At 38.6% G+C, this 21,879-nt stretch overlaps 1 protein-coding gene across 2 annotated transcripts in view; it reads left to right on the top strand.

Moving 5' to 3' along the window:
- The first annotated feature begins 1,160 nt into the window (after window positions 1–1,160).
- Window positions 1,161–21,879, top strand: part of LOC112622766 (coiled-coil domain-containing protein 30) — a 117,512-nt gene continuing 96,793 nt past the window's right edge. The window contains exons 1-5 of one of the 2 annotated variants that reach the window (XM_025382590.1): window positions 1,161–1,277; window positions 1,882–1,980; window positions 3,848–3,985; window positions 9,647–9,816; window positions 20,153–20,402. In XM_025382590.1, the coding sequence (XP_025238375.1) occupies window positions 1,161–1,277; window positions 1,882–1,980; window positions 3,848–3,985; window positions 9,647–9,816; window positions 20,153–20,402 (774 nt within the window). The remainder of the gene's footprint in view (window positions 1,278–1,881; window positions 1,981–3,847; window positions 3,986–9,646; window positions 9,817–20,152; window positions 20,403–21,879) is intronic. The other variant, XM_025382599.1, reaches the window with a different exon arrangement.

A 21,879-nucleotide genomic window follows, 5' to 3' on the forward strand; every position in this document is an offset into this window, starting at 1 on the left:
TTAATATGAGGAACTAAGGCTAAGAAAAGTGAAGTAACTAGCTCAGGATGCCACTGTTGGAAACCAGTAGAACAGGACTGGGAGGGCTGTTCCTACATACTACTCTGCATTTCCCAAGTTACCAAGTATAGATGTGCCAATTTCAGCTGCTTCCTGACTGGCCAAACCAAACGTGCAATTAGTTCATTTGACAGGTTGGCTTTTACAATGGAGAGGGGTCAGGCACGGTGGCTCACACCTGTAATCCCAGCACTTTGGGAGGCCGAAGCTAGTGCATCGATTGAGCCCAGGAGTTTGAGAACAGCCCGGGCAACATGGCGAAATCCCATAACTATTTTATATACATATATTATATATATATTATATATATCTTATATATGTTATATATAATATATATAATTTTTAAAAAATTTTAAAAATAAACAATGGAGAGGGGTCTGCTGCTTGGTGATAGTGTGATCATCAAAGAAATTGGCTGAATTTTTGTTGTGTTCCTAAGTTGTATTTTGATCTTAATTTTATCTCCTAATAGGTTTTTGTACATAAGAGAAAACTCACTTTGGCAAGGCTGAATAGAGTAGATATTAAAAGTAAGGGATTTAAGTTAGACTTGACTTAGAATCCCAGTGCTGACTGTGTGAACTTGGACAAATTATGTAACATATCTAAGCCTCACATGTGTCCTCTGTAAAAATAATGTAACAATAATTCCAATCTCATAGGGGTCCTAGAAAAACAAAATGAAATAATGCATCTAACATACTTACCATAGTCTCTGACATGTGGTAAGTCCTCAATATAAAGTAGCTGGTATCATTATGACTCCAATTTTTATTATTTTCAAATAATTTGGAAAGATTTCAATAATGCCTTATATTTGATAAGTGATTAAATTTTATAAAATACTTTCAAAATCACATTTTATTCCTGCCATGATGGCTATAACGTAGGTAGAACAAGTGTTACTACATTTTACTATTGTGTAAATTAAGGCTTGGAGAGAAAAACGTATCTTATGAGCTATAAACTAGTTTTCCTAGATTCATAAATGCCCTGAATGATTTCATTATTGAGTTAGAAAATTATCATCAGAATTTGTAGGAAACACTGCTATTATATATAAAATTATTTATGTAAAATGCTTTTTACAGATCTTGAAAATGAGCCACGAAAAAAATGAAATGTTTGAAAGTGAGTGGTCAAAAGAGAGAGAGAGAGAGAAGCAGTTGGCATCTGGTCTTGACACTGCAGAGAAGGCCTTGAAAGCTGAAAGTGAGGTATTACCATTCAGGAAGCTATTTTCTTCTTGTTGTAGTTCTAATTTAGGGATTTCATGTTATCATTTTAAAATGAAGTATAACTGTACATCTCAGCTTGGGATGCCATAACCAAATACCACAGACTAGGTGGCTCAAACAACAGAATTTTATTTTCTCACAGTTATGGAGGATGGGAAGTCCAAGATCAAGGTGCCAACCGAGTCAGTTCCTGGTGAGGGTTCTCTTCCTGGCTTGCAGATGGCTACCTTCTTGCTCTGTCCTCACGTGACAGAGTGAGCAAGCTCTGGTGTCTCTTCCTCTTACTATAAAGGCACTAACCCTATTGGATTAAGGCCCCACCCTTCTATCCTCATTTGACCTTTATCACCTCCCTATCAACCCTATCTATCTCCAAATACAGTCCATATTGGAAATTAGGGCTTCAACAATATGAGTAGGGAGGGAGAGCACAATTCAGTCCATAGCACTATAGAATATGTGTTTCTATAATAATAATGCGGTAGCTCTGTTGTTTCTCCAAGCTGAGTTCTAGCACTAATCAAAGAGTCCTTTATTTAGCAGATGTTTGATTGTTGTAGTGTTGGGCTTATCTCTCTTATAGAGTCATGGACTTCTCTCTCGTTTTAACCTCTTGTCCTGCCATCTTAGAAAGATCTATCAGGAGATACAATCAGCCTATATTTTGAAAAGAGACCTGGAAGTAAGTTCATAGAAGTCAAAATCAGTAATTTAGAGGATAGTGACACTCAATCAGTTTATAGTTTGCAGTGCTTCTAATCTCATCCTAATGACCTACAGGAATTTTCAGTGAAATAAGATAGGAAATCATTATCATTTACCCTCTTCCCGTGGTTTTGGGAGGCCACCCTCTGCCTTCTTGCCTTTTGTCTAAGCCTTTCTAATCAGCATTTACCTTCCACTTTGACTTCAAGTCTTCGGGAAAATACCAAGCAGCTCCTCTCCTAAAGTAAATTTTATATAACCTATTCCCTTCATTGAGCACCACAGACTGACTCTCAACCCAAAGTCTTCCACCAATCAATCAGTGCACATCCTGTGTCATCAGTGTAAAAATCTGATAAAAATCTGCATTTAGGCTGGGCACGGTGGCTCACGCCTGTAATCCCAGCACTTTGGGAGGCCGAGGTGGGTGGATTACCTGAGGTCAGGAGTTCGAGACCAGCCTGACCAACACAGAGAAACCCTGTCTCTGCTAAAAATACAAAATTAGCCAGGCGTGGTGGTGCATGCCTATAATCCCAGGTACTCCGGAGGCTGAGGCAAGAGAATCGCTTGAACCTGGTTGCAGTGAGCCGAGATCACGCCATTGCACTCCAGCCTGGGCAACAAGAGCGAAATTCCATCTCAAAAAAAAAAAAAAAAGAAAGAAATCTGCATTTAGCCAAAGTGTTTTCTCTCATGGATATATATTTCTAAAAATCAAGCTGGGCACAGTGGCTCACATCTGTAATCCCAGCACTTTGGGAGGCTGAGGCAAGAGGATCACTAGGAGTTCGAGACCAGCCTAGGCAACATAGTGGGACACTGTCTCCACAGAAAAAAAAAAAAGAAAAAAAATTTAAGTTAGCCAGGTGTGGTGGCATGTGTCTGTAATCCCAGTTACACAGGAGGCTGAGGTGGGAGGATCACTTGAGCCCAGGAGGTGAAGGCTGCAGTGAGCTGTGATTGCACCACTGCCCTCCAGTGAGAGTGAGACCCTGTCTCAAAAAAGAAAAAAAAAAGAGAAAGAGAAAAAACATCAGAGGATTAAAGAAAATCCTGGTTAATTAAGTCACTGAATATAATTAAATAAGCATAATTTGTAGTTAGGAACACAGAGTTTAAGCTGTGCATCAGGCCCCCTTATAGTCCCAGATACTTGGGAGGCTGAGACAGGAGGATGGTTTGAGCCCAGAAGTTGAGGACCATGATCACACCTGTGAATAGCTACCACACTCTAGCCCGGGCAACATAGTGAGACCGCATCAATATAAATAAATAATTTTTTTTTAAAAAAACCACAGAGTTTAAAGTCTGACAGATTTATGGATTTGGAATCTCAGCTTTATACTTCCTGGCTATGTGAATTTAGCAGGTCACTTAAGATCTCTGAGCCTTACTTTCAACAATTCCCTTATAAGGTTATCAGAACATTAAAGGTAAACCACATAGCACTTTGTTCTATAAATGGTACTTCTAAAAAGATACATTTTAGAAACAGATAATATAACTATTGGCAGTCGTTGCAAGCATTGCCAAAGAATTTACCTGTATATAAGCCTTGCTTAATGTAGGAAGGACTCTAGAAACTAAATCTTTCAACCTGTGAATGATAGAAACTAAGAATGCTCAGTTTATTTAATTGATTTAATAATTGATTTAATTGATTTACGTAAACTTTGTTTTAACTACTAAGAAAGGCATCGGTCTGCCAGAAGGATAGGTTGGAATATTTAAAACAAAAAATTTGTCAGGACCATTTCAAGATTCATTCGTAGAAGTATTATATCTTTTATGGGGAAAATAGTCTTATTTTGTTTTACTAAATGTCTTCATTTCTTAATCAGGAATTGCAAAAATCAAAGTCAGAGCTTATATGCCTTTATAATGAAGTTCACAATCTCCCAAGGGCATCAGAAAGCAGAGACCATTTTTTAATAGCATGTGACCTGTTACGAAGAGAGAATTCTGAATTAGAAACAAAGGTGAGACTGAGTTAGGTATTTAAATGTTCAATATTTAACGTAGCTTTTATGAGGATAGGATACAAGGAAATTAATTTTAAGCATCAGATGATTTGGGAATTGGAGTTTCTTCTATTTTTATAGCATAAATTGCCATATACTGCCATATACTGTGGATTATGAGTCAAGCTATACGTCAGGATAAGTATTCAGACTTCAACAACTATTTGGCAATTAGGATTAATCTGCGATTTTTTTTACTTTAAATCAGCTTCCCACCAACTTAATTTTTGGAGCACATATTATAGTGTAAAATATTTATTTAAATGTCTTCAATTTAAAAATTTAGGATCAAAGTGTCTTTCTCAGTTACACTGAAAATTGGGCTTAGAATTAGGAAAATGTTCAAATATCCTGATTCAAGCTTGTTCCCTAAGTTTAAAAATGGCTTCCAGGGAGATTGCTTGCGCCCAGCTGTAGCGTGCTATGATTGTGCCTGTGAATAGCCACTGCATTTCAGCCTGGGCAGCATAATGAGACCACATCTCTTGGAAAAAAAAAAAAAAAGGCTACCTGACCAGGGCAAAGAATTCTTATCTAGTCCAATACTAGACTGAAAGGTTGCCTGTATAATTTCTAGAGTCCCACCTATTAGGTTATCACTATCACCTCCTGGCTGAAAATTCCCTTCCTCAATCACTCTTTTGACCTAGACTAAAGATCAAGGAGCAAAGTCTTGAATACAGCAGTTAAAATATATTAGGCCATATTTTAATGTCATATGTAAGGTGAATAACTAAATCAAAGCCTAATTTAAGCTGTGTGTAGTTACCCCAGAAAATCAGGAGCAGGTTGCTGAGGGATTGGGACATAGATCAGATGGCATGTGACATGGGAGGGAAAGGTCCAGAACATAGGGTCTGCTGCCTGGGAGAGTAAATATGTAGAGCTTAATATACAACCTAGCCTTTTTTGTGGGACCTTGTCAGCAAGGTAAGTTATCATCATGTTGTACAGTTAAAGGACCATGCCTTTTAAAACATCATTGACAAAGTTAACAACAGATGAGCTGAAATGAGAAGAATATAATATAAAATGAAGAGATCCAAATCTGCTCTTCTGGTGATCTGGGTCTCCTTTTTTCTTAAACTTTTTATGTTGAAATAATACCAGACTCACAGAAAAAATTATGAAAGTATAAAGAATTCCCATATACTTTCACTCTTCCAAATGTTAACATGGTATCGTGTTTACACTGTCTCTCTTTCCCTCTACACACACACACACACACACACACACACACACACACACACACACTGATAGTTTTTTTGTAAACCCTTTGAGAGTAAGTTGGAGACATAACCTCCTTTACCCTTAAATATTTCCATGTGGGTTTACTAAAAACAATAACATCTCCTATTACCACAGTACAAGTCTCAAAATCAGGAAATTGACATTGACACAATACTATTATCTAATCTATAGCTCATATTCAGATTTTACCAATTATTCCCCTCTCTTGCAAGAGAATAACTTTTTTTCCTATCTGAGATCCAACCCAGGATCATACATTACATTTAATTGTCATGTCTCTATAGCTCCTTCAATCTGCAAAAGTTCCTCAGTCTGTCTTTGTCTTTCATGACTTTGATATTTTTGAAGAGTACTGTCTTAGTCAGTTTGGGCTGCTATAACATAATACCATAGACTGGGTAGGTTAAACAACAAATACTTATTTCTTTCAGTTGTAGAGGCTGGGAAAAATCAAAGATCAAGATGGCATATTCAGTGTCTGGTGAGGGCATTCTTCCTGATTTGCAGACAGCTGTCTTCTCATTGTATCGTCACATAGCCAAGAGCAGAGAGAGAGAGTACAAACTCTTTCCTGTCTCTTCTCATAAGGGCACTACTACCATCCTGAGGGCTGCACCCTTGTGAATTAATTACTTGCCAGTGGGTCCTCCTAACACCATCCCATTGGGGGTAAGGCTTTCAACATATGAGCTTTGAGTCAACACAAACATGCAGTGTATAACAAGACCATTGATTTTGAAGAATGTCTCTTAATTTGGATTTGTCTGATGTTTTCTCACAATATAATTCAGATTACCCATACTACAGAGATAATGTTGTATCCTTCTCAGTGTATTTTATCAGGAGACATGACCTTTTTTTCTATTACTTATAATATTAACTTGGATCATTTGGTTAAGGTACTGTCTGCTAGATTTCTCCACTACAAAGTTATTACTTTTGTCTTTGCAATTCATAAATATCTTTTGGGGAGATACTTTGAGACTATGTGTTATGTTTCCTATCAAACTTTTACTCATTGAAAGTTTCTGTTTTGAATCTTTGATTTTTAAATTATATTCTAGTTTTTCTTCAGAATATAGAGTGCTTTAGACTTAAAGATAGTCTTGCTAAAGAAGTTGTATGTATTTGCTGAATCCCCCATTTTATAGGCTGTCATTTTGTTTGGGTTACAACGTCTAGACTCATACAGAATTTTAGAACTGAAAGGAGTATGATCATGTAGGCCAACTCTTTCAGTTTACACATAAGAACACCAAGGCCCAGGGATATTAGACTGCTGCCGAGTTACGTGGTAATTCTCAGCCTATGCTCTTTCTACCCTAGCCTAAGGCCTCAATCAGAAAGTGGAACCATCAGCTTAATTCTTATGCTACTTAAACATGGCTGATTATTAAACTGAGCTGTATCACTAAGATACAATTTTGGTAGGAAGAAGTCTGGAACAGAGTTGGTCCTGTTCCACAATATCCATGTCATGGAGGGTCTGATGGCTTTAACTTTCTTTGTTATAAAGAATAAAGCTTCTACTCACTTAAGATATACACTACTTTGTCATGTGAGAATTCAGAATACCTAGAAAATGCTCTGTGTTAGTGTCACCATCCTCTTCAGAAACCCTCAGCAGCTTTCAGTTTGCTATAACATCAAATCTAAACTCCACTGTTATATCTTTTTTTTTTTTTTTTTTCCAAGATGAGGTCTCTCCATCACCCAGGTTGGAGTGCAGTGGCAAGATCATAACTCACCTCCCGCTCCTGGCCTCAAGTGATTGTCCTGCCTCAGTCTCCCGGCACCATACCTGGCTAATTTTAAATTTTTCTTTAATAAAAACAGGGTCTCCCTATTTTGCCAGGCTGCCTTTCTTTACTTCTTAAGAGACTAACATTTATTATCTGTAATGTTTACTTTTTTACAATGACCACAAAAATTAGTGATTAAGTAGCATTTTGGAATATTTTTTCCTGCTTACAAAAATAATGCAAGCTCATTAAGAAAATTGTCCTTTATGTTCCTTTATAATCTGACCTCTCCCTTCAATCTTGCCTTATTCCTTCTGAGTAGCTGGGACTACAGGCACCTGCCACCACGCCCAGCTCATTTTTTGTATTTTTAGTAGAGACGGGGTTTCACTCTGTTGGCCAGGCTGGTCTTGAACTCCTGACCTCATGATCTGCCTGCCTCAGCCTCCCAAAGTGCTGGGATTACAGGTGTGAGCCACCGCAACCAGCCTTCTTTTTTTCTTTTTTCCCTCCTTCCATCCTTCCCTCCCTCCCTCACTTCCTTCTTTCCTTCCTTTCTTTTCTTTCTTTCTCACTCAGTTTTCCAGGCTGGAGTGCCGTGGCATGATCTTGGCTCACTGCAATCTCCACCTCACAGGTTCAAGTGATTCTCATGCCTCAGCCATCCAAGTAACTGGGGTTGCAGGCAGGTACCACCACACCTGGCTGATTTCTATTTTTAGTAGGGATGGGGTTTCACCATGTCGGCCAGGCTGGTCTCAAACTCCTGCAATCTTGCCTTATTCCTGCAGCTCCTTACTTTGTAGCCTCTATTCCAATGAAATCATCCTTCTTACTTTCCCCCAAATTACTCTATACTCTGTTCTACGTCAGTGCCTTTGACCATACTGCTTCCCATGCTTAAAATGTGCTATTTGTAGTCTCTTCTTTTATCCATATCTTCCCAACTTGACTAATTCAAGACCAACCTTCTCCCCTAGAAAGATTATAGTCCATATGAAATTACATGGATTTTACGAGATTAGAATCCATTTTACACACTGTAGTTTCTCTTCAGAGAACTGAAAAGGCATAGGAAACCAAAGGGATCTCTTAAAGTAAACTTAAATTGATCTTTGTAATTAAGTCCATTGTGTTCTTAGAATCAAACATGTAGAAGCTTTGCATTTTCAGACAGCCTCAGGATATGAGTCAGGCAGGCTGTTGTCTACCTTAGCACAATACTTTGATGGGGATTCATTTTCCTTTCTTATTTTTTATTCCATTCTATTTGTTTGTTTATTTGGGTACAGACACATGGTCTTGCTATGTTGCTTAGGCTGGACTCAAACGCCTGGCCTCAAGCAGTCCTCCCACCTCAGCCTCCCAAAGTGCTAGGATTACAGGCATGAGCCACTGCACCTAGCCCATCTTCCTTTCTTAGACTCATTCCCCACCCATCCTTTCTACTCCCTGAAGGAAATGTTTTTTCATTTTATATGAAGATATAGAGTAACCTCACAGGAAAGGAAATCTTTAGAATCTGTTTGTCAAAACAAAACAAAAAGACTGAACAAATGATTTGCCAAATCACAAAAGGCAGTGACTGTCAAAGCATCTACTTGCAGAGTTACATGGGAGGCTTATTTAAAGTACAGATTTCCATTCCACCCCTTCCCTCGCCCCAGACCACTGATAGTGAATCTCACTCAGGGTAGGGGCTACAATATAAGATTGCATTTTCTTTAACAAATATTTTATTTTTTATTTTTATTTTTGAGACAGGGTCTCACTCTGTCATCTAGGCTGGAGTGCGGTGGCCTGATCTTGACTCATTGCAACCTCCACCTCCCAGGCTCAAGCCATTTTTCCATCTCAGCCTCCTGAGTAGCTGGGACTACAGATGCACACCACCACCATGCCCAGCTAATTTTTCATAGAGACAGCGTCTTTCCATGTTGCCCAGGCTGATCTTGAACTCCTGGACTCAAGCAATCCACCTGCCTCAGCCTCCCAAAGTGCTGGGATTACAGGTGTGAGCCACTGCACCCGGCCAAGACTGCATTTTTAATAAATTCTTCAGTGGATGCTCTTACATCATAGTGATTTGAGAACCACTGTGGAAGAAAGCTCTTCTCTGTGAGATATATCTAATATTCTTATAGATACAGAAGACACCTCTGTAAGATACATCTAATATTCTTTCTAATGTTTTCTGGCAGCAATATATTATTGCTTTTTATTATATATTATTGCTTTTGTGAATCAATGAAGTACATTCAAAACTTGAAAACAAAAATGTGTGGTAATAGTGTAAAACTCTGTAGATCACATATTTGTGCTTGTTAAAAGATATAACCAAATGCTAAACAGCACTCTGACAGCCCAACCCCAGAGACCAAAAATACCTTTTTAAAAAAAAAAAATTGGGAATTTACGTACCCTTATGCCTATGGTTAAAAAAATCAATTAAGTTATATAACAACTGCAAAGTATTAAATTAAGTTGGAATCAGAATTTAATTAGGATGTCATTTGATATTATATAAGCCAATAGTTAAGCATTTAATGAAATCAATATACTTTTTTCACAACTATAAATAAAAGTATGCAAAATAGAATATTTGTCTTTTCACTTAATTTTGCAGGTCTTGAAGCTTTCACAAGAATATGCACAATTAAATCATTTTACTCTCAGGGGGAAAACTGCACCTTCTAATTTAATTACAAGTGAAAATATCTGTAAAGATCCTGAGTCTAATGAACCAGTTTTGGAAATAGAAATTCAAAGCCCAAAGGAAGAGAGAGAGGAACTCTGGTAAATTGGGAAAATCCTATATCACATTAATTATTTGGAGGGGGTATATTTTATTTGGCTTGATTATTATAAGAATTTGATATTCGGCTGGGCACAGTGGCTTAAGTCTGTAATCCCAGCACTTTGGGAGACTGAGGTGGGCAAATGTCTTGAGCTCAGGAGTTTGAGAACAGCCTGGGCAACATGGCAAATCCCATCTCTACAAAAAACAAAAATTAGCCTGGCGTGATGGTGTGTGTCTGTAGTCCCTGCTACTCGGGGGGCTGAGGTGGAAAGATTGCTTGAGCCCGGGAGGTAGAGATTGTAGTGAGCCATGATTGTGTCACTCATGGCACTCCAGCCTGAGCAATAGAGCCAGACCCTGTCTCAAAATAATAATAATAATTTGATATTCATTTCCAAATTATGTGAGTGGAAAAATTAGTTATAAGCATTCTCCAAAAAGTTTGTCTTTTGATATATTATTACATTTTAAAACTTTTTTCCTGCCTTTAAAGAACGAGTATATGCTGGCGCAGTGGCTCACGCCTGTAATCCCAGCACTTTGGGAGGCCGAGGCAAGCGAATCACCTGAGGTCAAGAGTTGGAGATCAGCATGACCAACATGGAGAAACCCCGTCTCTACTAAAAATACAAAATTAGCTGGGCGTGGTGGTGCATGACTGTAATCCCAGCTACCCGGGAGGCTGAGGCAGGAGAATCGCTTGAACCCAGAAGGTGGAGGTTGTGATGAGCTGAGATCGTGCCATTGCACTCCAGCCTGGGCAACAAGAGTGAAACTCTGTCTCAAAAAAACAAAAACAAAAACAAATATATATATATATGTGTGTGTGTGTGTGTGTGTGTGTGTATATCTCCTTTTATTAGAAGATTTAGAAAGCATGCAAAAGTATAAGGAGATTATAACAACTGTTAATTCTCACCCAGGAAAGATGTTAACATCCTAATTTTTCTTTCTTTTTTCTGTATATGTACACATATATGTGTATATTTTTATATAATTATGACTATATTCTGCACAGTTTGTTTTTTGCTGTCTCTAACATTGCATTTGATAATTTTTTGACCACTTTTCTCTTATTTATCTGTCTCTCTATCGATCTGTGTGTCTATCTATCTTGTTAATTTTGCCCTCTAGCTCCTGTACTTCTACTTTTTTAACCAAAAGTACCTTTCATGGAAACACGAGGTTTTGGCAAGTGCACCACTCTTCTTGGGCACTTAAGTTAATAGTTGCAATCAAATTTTGTCTGGGAAAAAGTTTAGAACTAAATAATCAAAAGGAAACGATGATGTCCATTTTGACATATACCATACTAAAGGATACATTCATCAATGAAGTGAGAAAATATAGTCTAGGTGTAGACAAATTCATGTTCTAAATGTTTGTAAATGTTCTAAAGATAGAAGGAGATTGATTTGCCAGTTTGGGGTTCCTGAATATTATGCCCTCCTAAAAGTTGCTTTTAACTTTAGAGTAAGCTTTGAGTCTAAGATTCACAATCATGAAACCTAGTTGGAGATGTGGGAGAGCATATGGAGAGATGATGGGGAAGGTGTATGATAATGGTCACAAAAACAGAGAGCCAAGCAGCCACATCACAGCATTTAGGTTTACTGTCGGGAAAAAGAAAGTCTAGTTCTTGAGCACTGGAACAGTGTCTTACAGGATTTTTGAGGAAGATTGTTCTAGTATCTCTTTATTAGATAAAATGGAGATGGAAGATAGACCAATTAATCTATATGTGTGATAGATGAAGAGATGGTTGCCTACATTGAGTAAGTGGCAATGAAGATGAAATGGTCAATCTGAAAGTTCTTCAAGAAGGAGCTGACATAAATAATCAAATCTGACAAAAGTCCACCCAGGTGATTTTGGGTAATTGGCAGGGATACTTGCCTTGGGGAGCAAGGATGTAGCTTTAATTCATCTAGGGGTGGGAAACCTTGCCATAAGAAAGATAATGGCCTTCCCTCTTAAGAACTCCTTGATGCCACCTGTTTCCAGGACTTGGTCCAATCTGCTTCCCATAACTGGGACTCTGAAAAGTCTAGGTATCTGCCATCTGCCTCCTTCTCCTTTTTTTCTCATAATGTTTTCCTACTTGTTTGTCTCCTATTCCTCTTTTCACAGCCTCCCCTCATCATGGGTCCATAACACAACCACACTCGGCAAGACATTGTGATTTTACTATGTGTCAGGCACTGTAGGTAGGTACTGAGGATACAAAATAAGACACAGTTTCTTATCCTTATGGTCCACATAGTCTGATGGAGAAAAATGGTTAAACAAGGCAGTACTGGGTACTATGGAAACACAAGGCATGGGCCCTGGCCCAGGGTAATGAATCAAAAAATATTCTTAGAAAAAGTCTGAGTAATCAGGGGCCAAGCAAAAAGATGGGAGAATAATTTTCAGGGGAGATATGGCATGTGCAAGAGAAAGCATGATTTGTTTGAGGCCCTAAAAGTGACCTCTATGCTGCTATAGCATGGAGTGTGAAGTGAGGAAATGGGGAAGGGGATGGTGAGAATGAAGAGGCAGGCAGAGGCCTGATAATGAAGGGACATGAAGACCTGTGTTAGGGAGTCTGGACAGTAGGAAACTACTACAGAGTTTGGTAGCATAGAGAAGATGAGAACAGGCTAGAGAACATCTGTCTTTGAGAATAGATGATATTCTTTAGTAACATTCAGTAGTTTAGTATAGTCAACAGAAGGCAGTTGGATTGATCCAGGGTTGAGGTTTTGCCACATGAGTGCAGTGGAAGGACAAAGGAGTAAGAGAGTTGACCATTTTATTTAGACAGTGATTGAAATAATGAACTCTAAACTCTATGTTAGATTTGGAAGCAAGTAAAAAAAGGACTTTTTATCAGTAAAACTGATAGAAAAAGAGACAAGGAATTGCAGATACTATGATTGCCCTGGGACCAAGTAATATAGAAAGGAAAAGCTGGAATCTAACATTTAATTTTAATATTTCAGAAGTGAAATAGTTGCTGCTGCTGACAACTCATGATATGGTCATGCAAGTAGTTGGCAAAATAGGAGAGATGAGAAGGTAATTAGAGAGAAGGAGATGAAAGAAGCGATGCCGAGGCATCCATGGGTGGTCTCTATGGGGCTTGCAATCTTCCACTATAATGGCAGGACTTGGGGTGAAGCAGGTGACAGAGAGCCATGAGCCAGAGTCTTCAACTGAAGTGAAGTAGCAAGTGGTACAGCATACCTAGCATGGTCTCATGCACACAGAAGCTGCTTATAAGCCAAGTTGATTGATTGATTCTTACAGTACATTTCTTCTACTAGATTTTAAGCTCCTTTAAGGTATTAAGGTAATGGGCCATGTCTTGTTTTTCTGTTTATAGTGCTGTTGTCATAGAGTAACAGACTCAGAACTGGGGGCACCTTCAGGAGATCTTCCAACTTAGCAGTTTTCAAACTTCTACTTCCCAAAACTTTAGGAATTGTGCAGAGGGGCCTCAGAAATTACCTTGTAAGATGAGGAAATTTATTTTACTCATAAATTATGAGTAAATTTATGATGAGTGGGACTATTGAGCCCTCCATTCCCATTTCACCCAGAGAAGCTCCACTTTTATGTCTCATATATTGGGTTTTGTGTAAGATTTTTAATTTAACAAAGGGTCCACTGCTAAAATAAGTTTGAAAACCTCTGATATTTAGCTAAATCTTCTTTTTTCACAAATGAGGTCTCTGAGACCAAGAAAACTGAAATGACTATTTCATTCACAATCACATACACAGCAAGTTATTCGCAGGACTGGGATGAGGACCCAAGACTCCTAACTCTGAGTCATGAGAAGTACTACTTTATCCACTTTGGAGAGGATGTAGTCATAAATATCCTAAGGGCAAGAAGGTCTTGGGACACTTGCGTTCTAGGTCACTTTCTCAGAAAATGAGCTTTATGGTGCTGAAAAATTGCTTAGGGCTCAATCTCTCTATATGTATAACATGAGAGGTAAGGTGGGAGGAACTCTTCTAAGCCCAGCCTCTCGTGTTCTTGACTATGTCTCCAGTGTCTAGAACAATGCCTGACACATAGTAGGTACTCACAAAATATTTGAATAAATGAAATTTTCCCCCTACTCCTACTGTGTACAATGGGTGTATGATTGCACTATCTTGCAACTGAATCCAAAGTTGGAATTCCGATGGCAGCCCCAAGCTTATAGAACCCAGCTAATCTCAACCTGTGCCTGGGCCAGAACAGCTGGTGGCTTCCCTTGACCTTCATGAGCTTTGTTCTTTCCAACACACTCTCATTCACTATTTCATTGCATCCTTACTACTTTTATCAAGAATTGTTTGATAAGTGTTCAAGTCCATTTTAATTTCAAGTTCAACTTGATGATGTTGACTTTCTGTCTCCTCCACAGACTACCAATGTATTTTTCCTCCTCTTCCAAACTATTTCTTCCCCAGTCCAATCTGTTCAGTGAATAGCCCCTCCATTCACACAGCTGATGAAGCCAAAACCTAGGAGTCACCTTTGATTCTTCCCCACATCTGTTCCACCAACACATTCTGTCACTTCTGCAATGAAAACATAAAATATTGAATCTGTTCACTTCTATCTATATTTCCACTGTTATTACCCTACTCCATAGCACTGATATCACTCATCAGGACTGTTATGTATCTTCCTAATTGGCCTCCCTGCTTCCATACCCTCCTCCCAATCCATTCTCTATGGAGTAACCAAATGGTCTTTTTAAAATGCAAATCGAATAATATTGTTCTCTCTCTTAAAACTCTCTCCATGGCTTCCTATTGCACTTAAAATCTAAACCCTTACCATGACCCATAAGGCCCTCCATGACTTGGCCTCTACCTCCCTCCTCCTCATCTTGCTGCCTTTTAGATCCTCCAACTTTTAAAGCACGTTCCTGCTTCAGGACCTTTGCACTAAAAGTTTCCCCTGTTCAGAATAGTCTTCCCCCAGCTTTTCATGTGGCTAACTGCCTCTCAGAGTGGTAATTCCTAACTGCCATGTCTAGGAAAATCATAACTCCTACTTTCCAAATACTCTACCATGTCACCTTGTTTGTGACTTCTCATAGTCTGTAATTATCTTATTAGTTTGCATGTTTGTTTTTTGTCCTCCTCTAGATGTAGGCTCTGTGAGGGCACAGACCTGGCTGTGTTGATCACCCTTTTGAATTCTTAGTATATGGAGTAGTGCTTGTCATATAATTGATATTCAACATATATTTGACAAATAAATGACTGAATCTGTTTCTTCCTCTGTGGGAACAAAGTTTCATCATTAGCCACCCCTATTCTGTTCTACTAGGCTTTAATTCACTTTAATGATATCTTATACTTGTAGGTTTTCAAAATGCTTTTACATTTTACTTCAAAAGATCCCAAAAAGCTTATGAGAAAGGAAAGGGCATCTTGCAAATGAAGAGATTGAGACTCTGAGTGATTCTGCCTTGTGGAAGGTTACGTAAATAGTAGGTGGAAGATACAGGACTAGCGCTCATGGTTTCTACTGTACTGTGCTCTTTCTTGAATCTGTATATGTTTGAGACTGCTATGCATGTATGCTACTAGAAAAGGAATAGGATAGGGATGCTGCCTAGATACCTCCCACCAGCTGAAGACTGGTGACAATTGCAAAAGTATTGAATGATGTAAAAAAGCAGAAGCGGGGAGAAGGGAGGTGTTTCAATAAGAACTAGGTAATAAACCCTTCCAATTAAAACAAGAACTGCAACAGGAGGAAGCAAAAATTTGAGAGTCATGGTGGGTTTTCCAGTTCCTAAGATGCAGATGTGCTGGCTATAGGACATGTTCTCAACTCCATATAATTTTTTGGCTAATAGTCTGCTTTTGCCCACACAACTTTAATGCAATACTGTTATTATGTGAACATAATAGTAAAGTAATACATACTATTAGGTATTACTTTTAAAAAATCTGTTCAGCCTTCCTTTGGTTTCTAAGTATACACATTTTCTCTTATACCTTTTGAAGGATAAATTCTGTTGTGTGTGTGTGTGTGTGTGACTGGATCTTGCTCTGTCATCCAGGCTGGAGTGCAGTGGTGCCATCACAGCTTACTACAACATCGACCTCCTGGGCTCAAGTGATCCTTCCACCTCAGCCTCCTGAGTAGCTGGGACCACAGGCACATAGGCACATACCATCACACCCAGCTAATTTTTAAAATTTTTTTGTAGAGATGGGGCTTTCCCTATGTTGCCCAGGCTGGTCTCGAACTCTTGGGCTCAAGTGATCCTCCCACTTTGGCCTCCCGAAGTGCTGGGATTACAAGCATGAGCCACTATACCTAGCCAAATTCTGTTCTTTTTGGGGAGCATTTATTTTCATGGATTCTTGTCCTGTTGAATCAATATCACTTAAATATTAAATCCCTGTATTCCCAGGTGTTGCTAGTTCTCCTTAATTTACTAATTAACTGATTCATGTGAATGCAATTTGTTTATCCAGCCCATTAATAAAAATGTAAAATGGCATTAGCCCAAAATTGTATCCTGGAGAGCACTGCTGATTCCTTCCAAGTCAGGGAAAACTCCTTGACTGCCATGTGCTCTGAATGTGGCTGTACAGGCACATCTCATGGACCCACCAAAGAGGAGGGACACTTAAACCTTATCTTTAAACTATGGAAACATAACAAAGGCCACTTGTGTTCTTCTATAAGGAAATTAAATTGGTCTGGTTAAGTCTGGTCTTTATAAAGTCATTCATTCTTCTTAATGTGACAAATGAAGCACCTTCATATATATTAAACTTAAAGGACCAGTTCATGGATTTTCCATTTTTTAAATGGAAAAATATACTTTAAATGAAAAGATTTTTAAAAATTATTTTGAGGTAATTGCAGAAGGAAGCATTCCTTATTACAGCTGGTGAGGGTGGGAGTTCCTGTTGTCCAGTAGCCTCCACTTACAGCACCCGGCTGAGAAGGGGAGGAATGCCTTGCGACTTCTCTTCACGGGGCTACCACTGATACCACAAGGCAGGTGGGTGGGGGTGGCTTATTGTGCTAGGTGGTGGCCTCCTCTGACACCACCCCAGTGGAAAGGGAGAAGTGTGCCTCCTCACTTCCACGTGGGTTGGAATTCCAAACTCACCACCTGGTCTCCCCTCACACTGCAGGGTAGGGGAGCTCTTTACTATCCGGCAGGGATAAAAGTCCCTTGTGCCTACTTGACCTTCTCTGACACCACCCCAGTCGAGGAATTGGAATCCCTTATTACAGCCTGGTGAGGGTGGAAATCTAGGCTCCCAATTTGGGCTTTGCTGGCATGAGTGGAGGTGAAGCCACAGTTTTTTCTGTGATGTTCAGCTGGAGTAGGTAGGTGTTGTCCAAAATTGTGTTTCTTCCTTGGCCTTTTCTGGTGCTTTGGCTAAAGATGGCAACTTTTGTTGGTGTTGTTGTTGTTGTTGTTTTTGCTTGTGCTTGTTGACATTGTCTGGGTTGCTGTCTTCTTCAGCTCCAACTCAGGGATCTGTGAGGCAAAAAGAACACCCAGGAAACTCACAGCCATGTCATTCCTTGGGTCTTGAGTTCCCTAGCTGGTCTGCTTTCTTCTCTCCACCTTTTGAAGTCTTTTAATGTTTGTTTTATATATAATGTTCAGGGTTTTTAGTTGTACTTAATGGTAAAAATAGGGGGAAAGTGTGTCTACTTCATCTTTTTCAAAGAAAAAGTCCATTTTCTCCATTTAAAACAAATATGAAACTACTGGTGCAGTGGCTTACACCTGTAATCCAAGCAACTCAGGAGGCTGAGGCAGGAGGATTGTTTGAGCCTGGGAGTTCAAGGCTGCAGTGAGCTATAATCGCCCCACCACACTCTAACCTGGGTGACAGAGTGAGACTCCACACACACACACACACACACACACACACACGGTATACATTTGCATTTTCCCAGTCTTAATGTGTGTCTAGCTTCCACTGGATATAAGAAACGGAAAGGGGTTTATAAATGATGGAAACTTTCATTGTTGTTTTATAAAAAAATTTTAAGGCATTTTACCCTTTATCTCATACTGTTTTGCATCATTTGAATATATTGTCTTTTTAAAACTGCTAATTCAATATAAAATATTTAATTATTTTCTTTATAGTATTAGAGGAATTTTAAAAGGAATAAAGCACTCCCTAGATACAATTTTTCTCCCTGTTCCTTTCCAGCTTTTTCTAGACATTTTCCCATAGTGTGTATATATGTATGTACATACACACATGAATACATATATGTTTATTGGTTTTTGTGCCACAATTTTACTTTGATAAGTAGTTTTCATGTTTATGAATACTCTTGAGGTCACTTTTAAGTTGAAGCATCTTTAATTCTTTTAGCCATTTTCATATCTGTTTAGTATGAGCATTATTGTAGTCATCTTTTTTCTTCTTATGAATTATTTTATTGCAGTAAATTCATTCAGATGCAATTATTCAAAGAGTATGAACATTTTTATGACTTAGTGTGTGTGTGTGTGGTGACAGAGTTTCCCTCTGTCATCCAGGCTGGAGTGCAGTAGTGCAATTTCGTCTCACTGCAACTTCTGCCTCCTGGGTCCAAGAGATTCTCCTGCCTCAGCCTCCCAAGTAACTGGGACTACTGGTATGCACCACCACACCTGGCTAATTTTTGTATTTTTAGTAGAGACAGGGTTTTGCCATGTTGACCAGGCTGGTCTCGAACTCCTGACCTCAGGCGATCTGCCCACCTCGCCTCCCAAAGTGCTGGGATTACAGGTGTGAGCCACCACACCCGGCCATGGCTCTTGATCTGTACTGCCAAATTGCTTTCTTGAAGAATCTGATCACCAGCTATAATCTATGAAGCATGCTGTGCTAGGTTTCAAGGTACTCAAAACAAAATTTAAGATTGAGGGAATAAAAATAAAACCAGCATATTTGTGTTCATTCTCCTTGTCATCTACACTCTCTAACCATTGAAGGCGCATTCTCTCCTCTTGGTTTCTGTGGCTTTCACCTCCTCTGCTTGTTCCTTACAAGTTTTTAGGCTTCTCTCTAGGATGATCTGCCTCCTCTTACTTTCCCCCTTCTCCCTGGTTCATTTTATCCAATCCCAGTGTTTCTGCTCACATTCTTCTGTGTCTGTATCCTCACCACAGACATCTCTGTAGTCAGTCTATGGCCACATTCCCCCATGTTGGTCTACCATCCACTTGCCCATTTGCCCAAGTCAGAAATCCTGGTGTCATGATGATTCATTTTTCTCCCTTACCTGCCACATCCAATAAATGACAAACCTTATCAATACTGTCTTTTAAATATCTCCAGAATTCATCATAGTTTTATTTATTGTTATTTATTACATGGATTATTACAACAGTCTGTCAAACGGCTTCCCTGCCACATGGCGTCTAAATAATCTTTCTAAAGCACCTTCTCTCTTTTACTTCGGGGTTTTACATATCTTATTTATTAAATCATTTTGGAACACCTTTGCTTGTTCATGTTCTCATTTATACCAACACCCACCCTCCCCAACATCCATACATACATGCAAGTACATACACACTCCTTCCTCCCTTTACATTTGTTTAGCTTGTGCCTACTCATCCATCAGGCCTTGTATTACTTACTACTCATTTCTCACTAAATTGTAAGCTCCTTGGGACAGAGATCATGTCTTCCTGAAGCCCTAGTGCCTGCCAAAGTGGCCAGTGCTTATTAAAATCATTATAACCTGTGTCTGCTCAATGCCATACTAAAAGTTGAAAAAGCATAAAACTCATTTAAACTGGTGGTTTGGCTATAAATGAAAACCTATGATGGGTCATCTCCCTGAGTGTAAGTAAAAAATATGACTCATTTGTGGGTTTTCTTTTATTTTTTATTTTTTGAGACAGAGTCTCACTCTGTCACCCAGGCTGGAGTGCAGTAGCACAATCTTGACTCACTGCAACCTGCACTTCCTGGGCTTAAGCGATTCTCATGTCTCAGCCTCCTGAGTAGCTAGGACTACAGGCGTACACCACCACGCATGGCTAATTTTTGTATTTTTAGTAGAGATGGGGTTTCACCATGTTGGCCAGGCTGGTCTTCAGTATCCTGACCGCAGGTGATCCGCCCATCTCGGCCTTCCAAAGTGCTGGGATTACAGGCGTGAACCACCGTGCCTGACTGACTTATGTTTTTAAAGTTTATTTTTAAGAATAAGATGACTGCTGTGCTATAGAATTCAGGTTGAAAATCTTGTTTGCAATACTGTCTTGACTTGTAGCTTTTTTTCTCCCAATTCTACTACTATAATAAGCATTTTGATAGATTGTATTTTTATATTTGCACCAAGTCCCAAATTAGGAGAAAGAAAGCAGAAGGAAATTCCAGAGGAGTCAGTAAAGGAGGGCAGTTTTCCAAGAGAGGGGCAGAAGGAGGAGGGCTCACAACAGAATCGAGATATGAAAGATGAAGAAAAAGAACAGCAGTTGACCATGAAGCCTGAGGAAGTTGTGAGGCTTAGAGAAGAGCTGAGCCGTATAAATCAGAGCCTCCTTCAGTCTCAGAGCTCTGGGGATAGTTCAGATGACAGTGGTGCCCAGGTAGGTGCTATAAACACACACCCTGACTGGGTTTGTTTCCTCTGATTGGCTGTGAGTATCAGCACCATTTTAAATACCATCTTTCATATATATGGTTTTTTTTATTTTTGTAGGTACATAGTAGGGATGTGTATTTATGGGGTACACGAGATGTTTTGATACAGGTATACAATACATAAAAATCACATATGGAGAATGGGGTATCCGTCCCCTTAAGCATTTATCTTTTGTATTGCAAACAATCCAGGTACACTCTTTGAGTTATCATATATATGTGTGAGCAATATTATAACCATGGCCTGAATAATAACAAAATAGCAAGTAAAATCTGAACTAAATCCATCAGTTGATGCTCTTTATTATAAAATGTTCGTAAACTCCATCTAAGCTCAGCAGGAAAATTGCTGATTGACTGTTGACATCTGCCCTAGCCAGATGGGATTGGGGATGGTAGGATATACCACATTTTCCATTTCTGATATGTAGCCTAGCAGACAGAGTACTTAATTTTAGTGAGGAAAAGACGACAGACATTTTATTATTTTAATTATGGCTTTTGCTATTTTACTAGGGATCTGCCTGTAGGAAAAATAAAAAGAGTGACTACAGCCACATTTTGGTTCTTATACCTCAATTTTACAGGTTCTCTCTTATACAAATTAAGATTTCCCTACATACACCTTTCCAGAAATTATTGTCAGATCCACAGAAGGGAGGCCTTTGTACTCATAAGTAATCCTACTGCAGAAGGCTGATAATATACATTTGAAAAGTGATTCAAGTATACATTTAGAAAAAGAAAGAGGAGCAATAAAGGAAGTTAAAAATATATTTGAAAGGATTCAGATACAGAGTTTGAAAACTAGAGAAGTCACAGTAAACAGGGAAAATATATACCTATAAGGAGATTTAGATACATCTGTGAAAGGAAAAGGAGTCACTGAATTTGTTCAGAAGACCAAAGAGGAACACGACATCAAATATTTAAGAAGAGATTACTTTTACAGCTCCAGATAGACATTGGTCAGTGGACATTGGCCAGTGCCGGAGGCTTGAGCAGAAGCTGAACACTGTGATCACAAAGATTATCAAATATTTTCTTAGCCAGTAGTCTTCACCCTATTGCCACAGTAGGAAAGAACTTGTCATTGGGACCAGTATTTTATGAAGTTCATTTGTACTTAATGTTTATTTTATTAAAATAAAATGTTAAAAATTTTAAACAATAAAATATTTAAATAATTAAATAAAATATTTTATTTATATTAAATATATTAAATAAAATATTTTATTTATATTAAATATATTAAATAAAATACTTTATTTATATTAAATATATTAAAATATATAAATAATAAAATATTTAAATTTTAAAAATATTAAAAACTGATAAAATTAGGATAGTTAAGGCTAGTTCCAATTTGTTTTATTTTCATTCTTAAGGAATTTGTAATTCCTTAAGATGGAAAAGATGTTA

This window comes from Theropithecus gelada, chromosome 1 (genome assembly GCF_003255815.1).
Source record: "Theropithecus gelada isolate Dixy chromosome 1, Tgel_1.0, whole genome shotgun sequence".
NCBI lineage: Eukaryota > Metazoa > Chordata > Mammalia > Primates > Cercopithecidae > Theropithecus > Theropithecus gelada.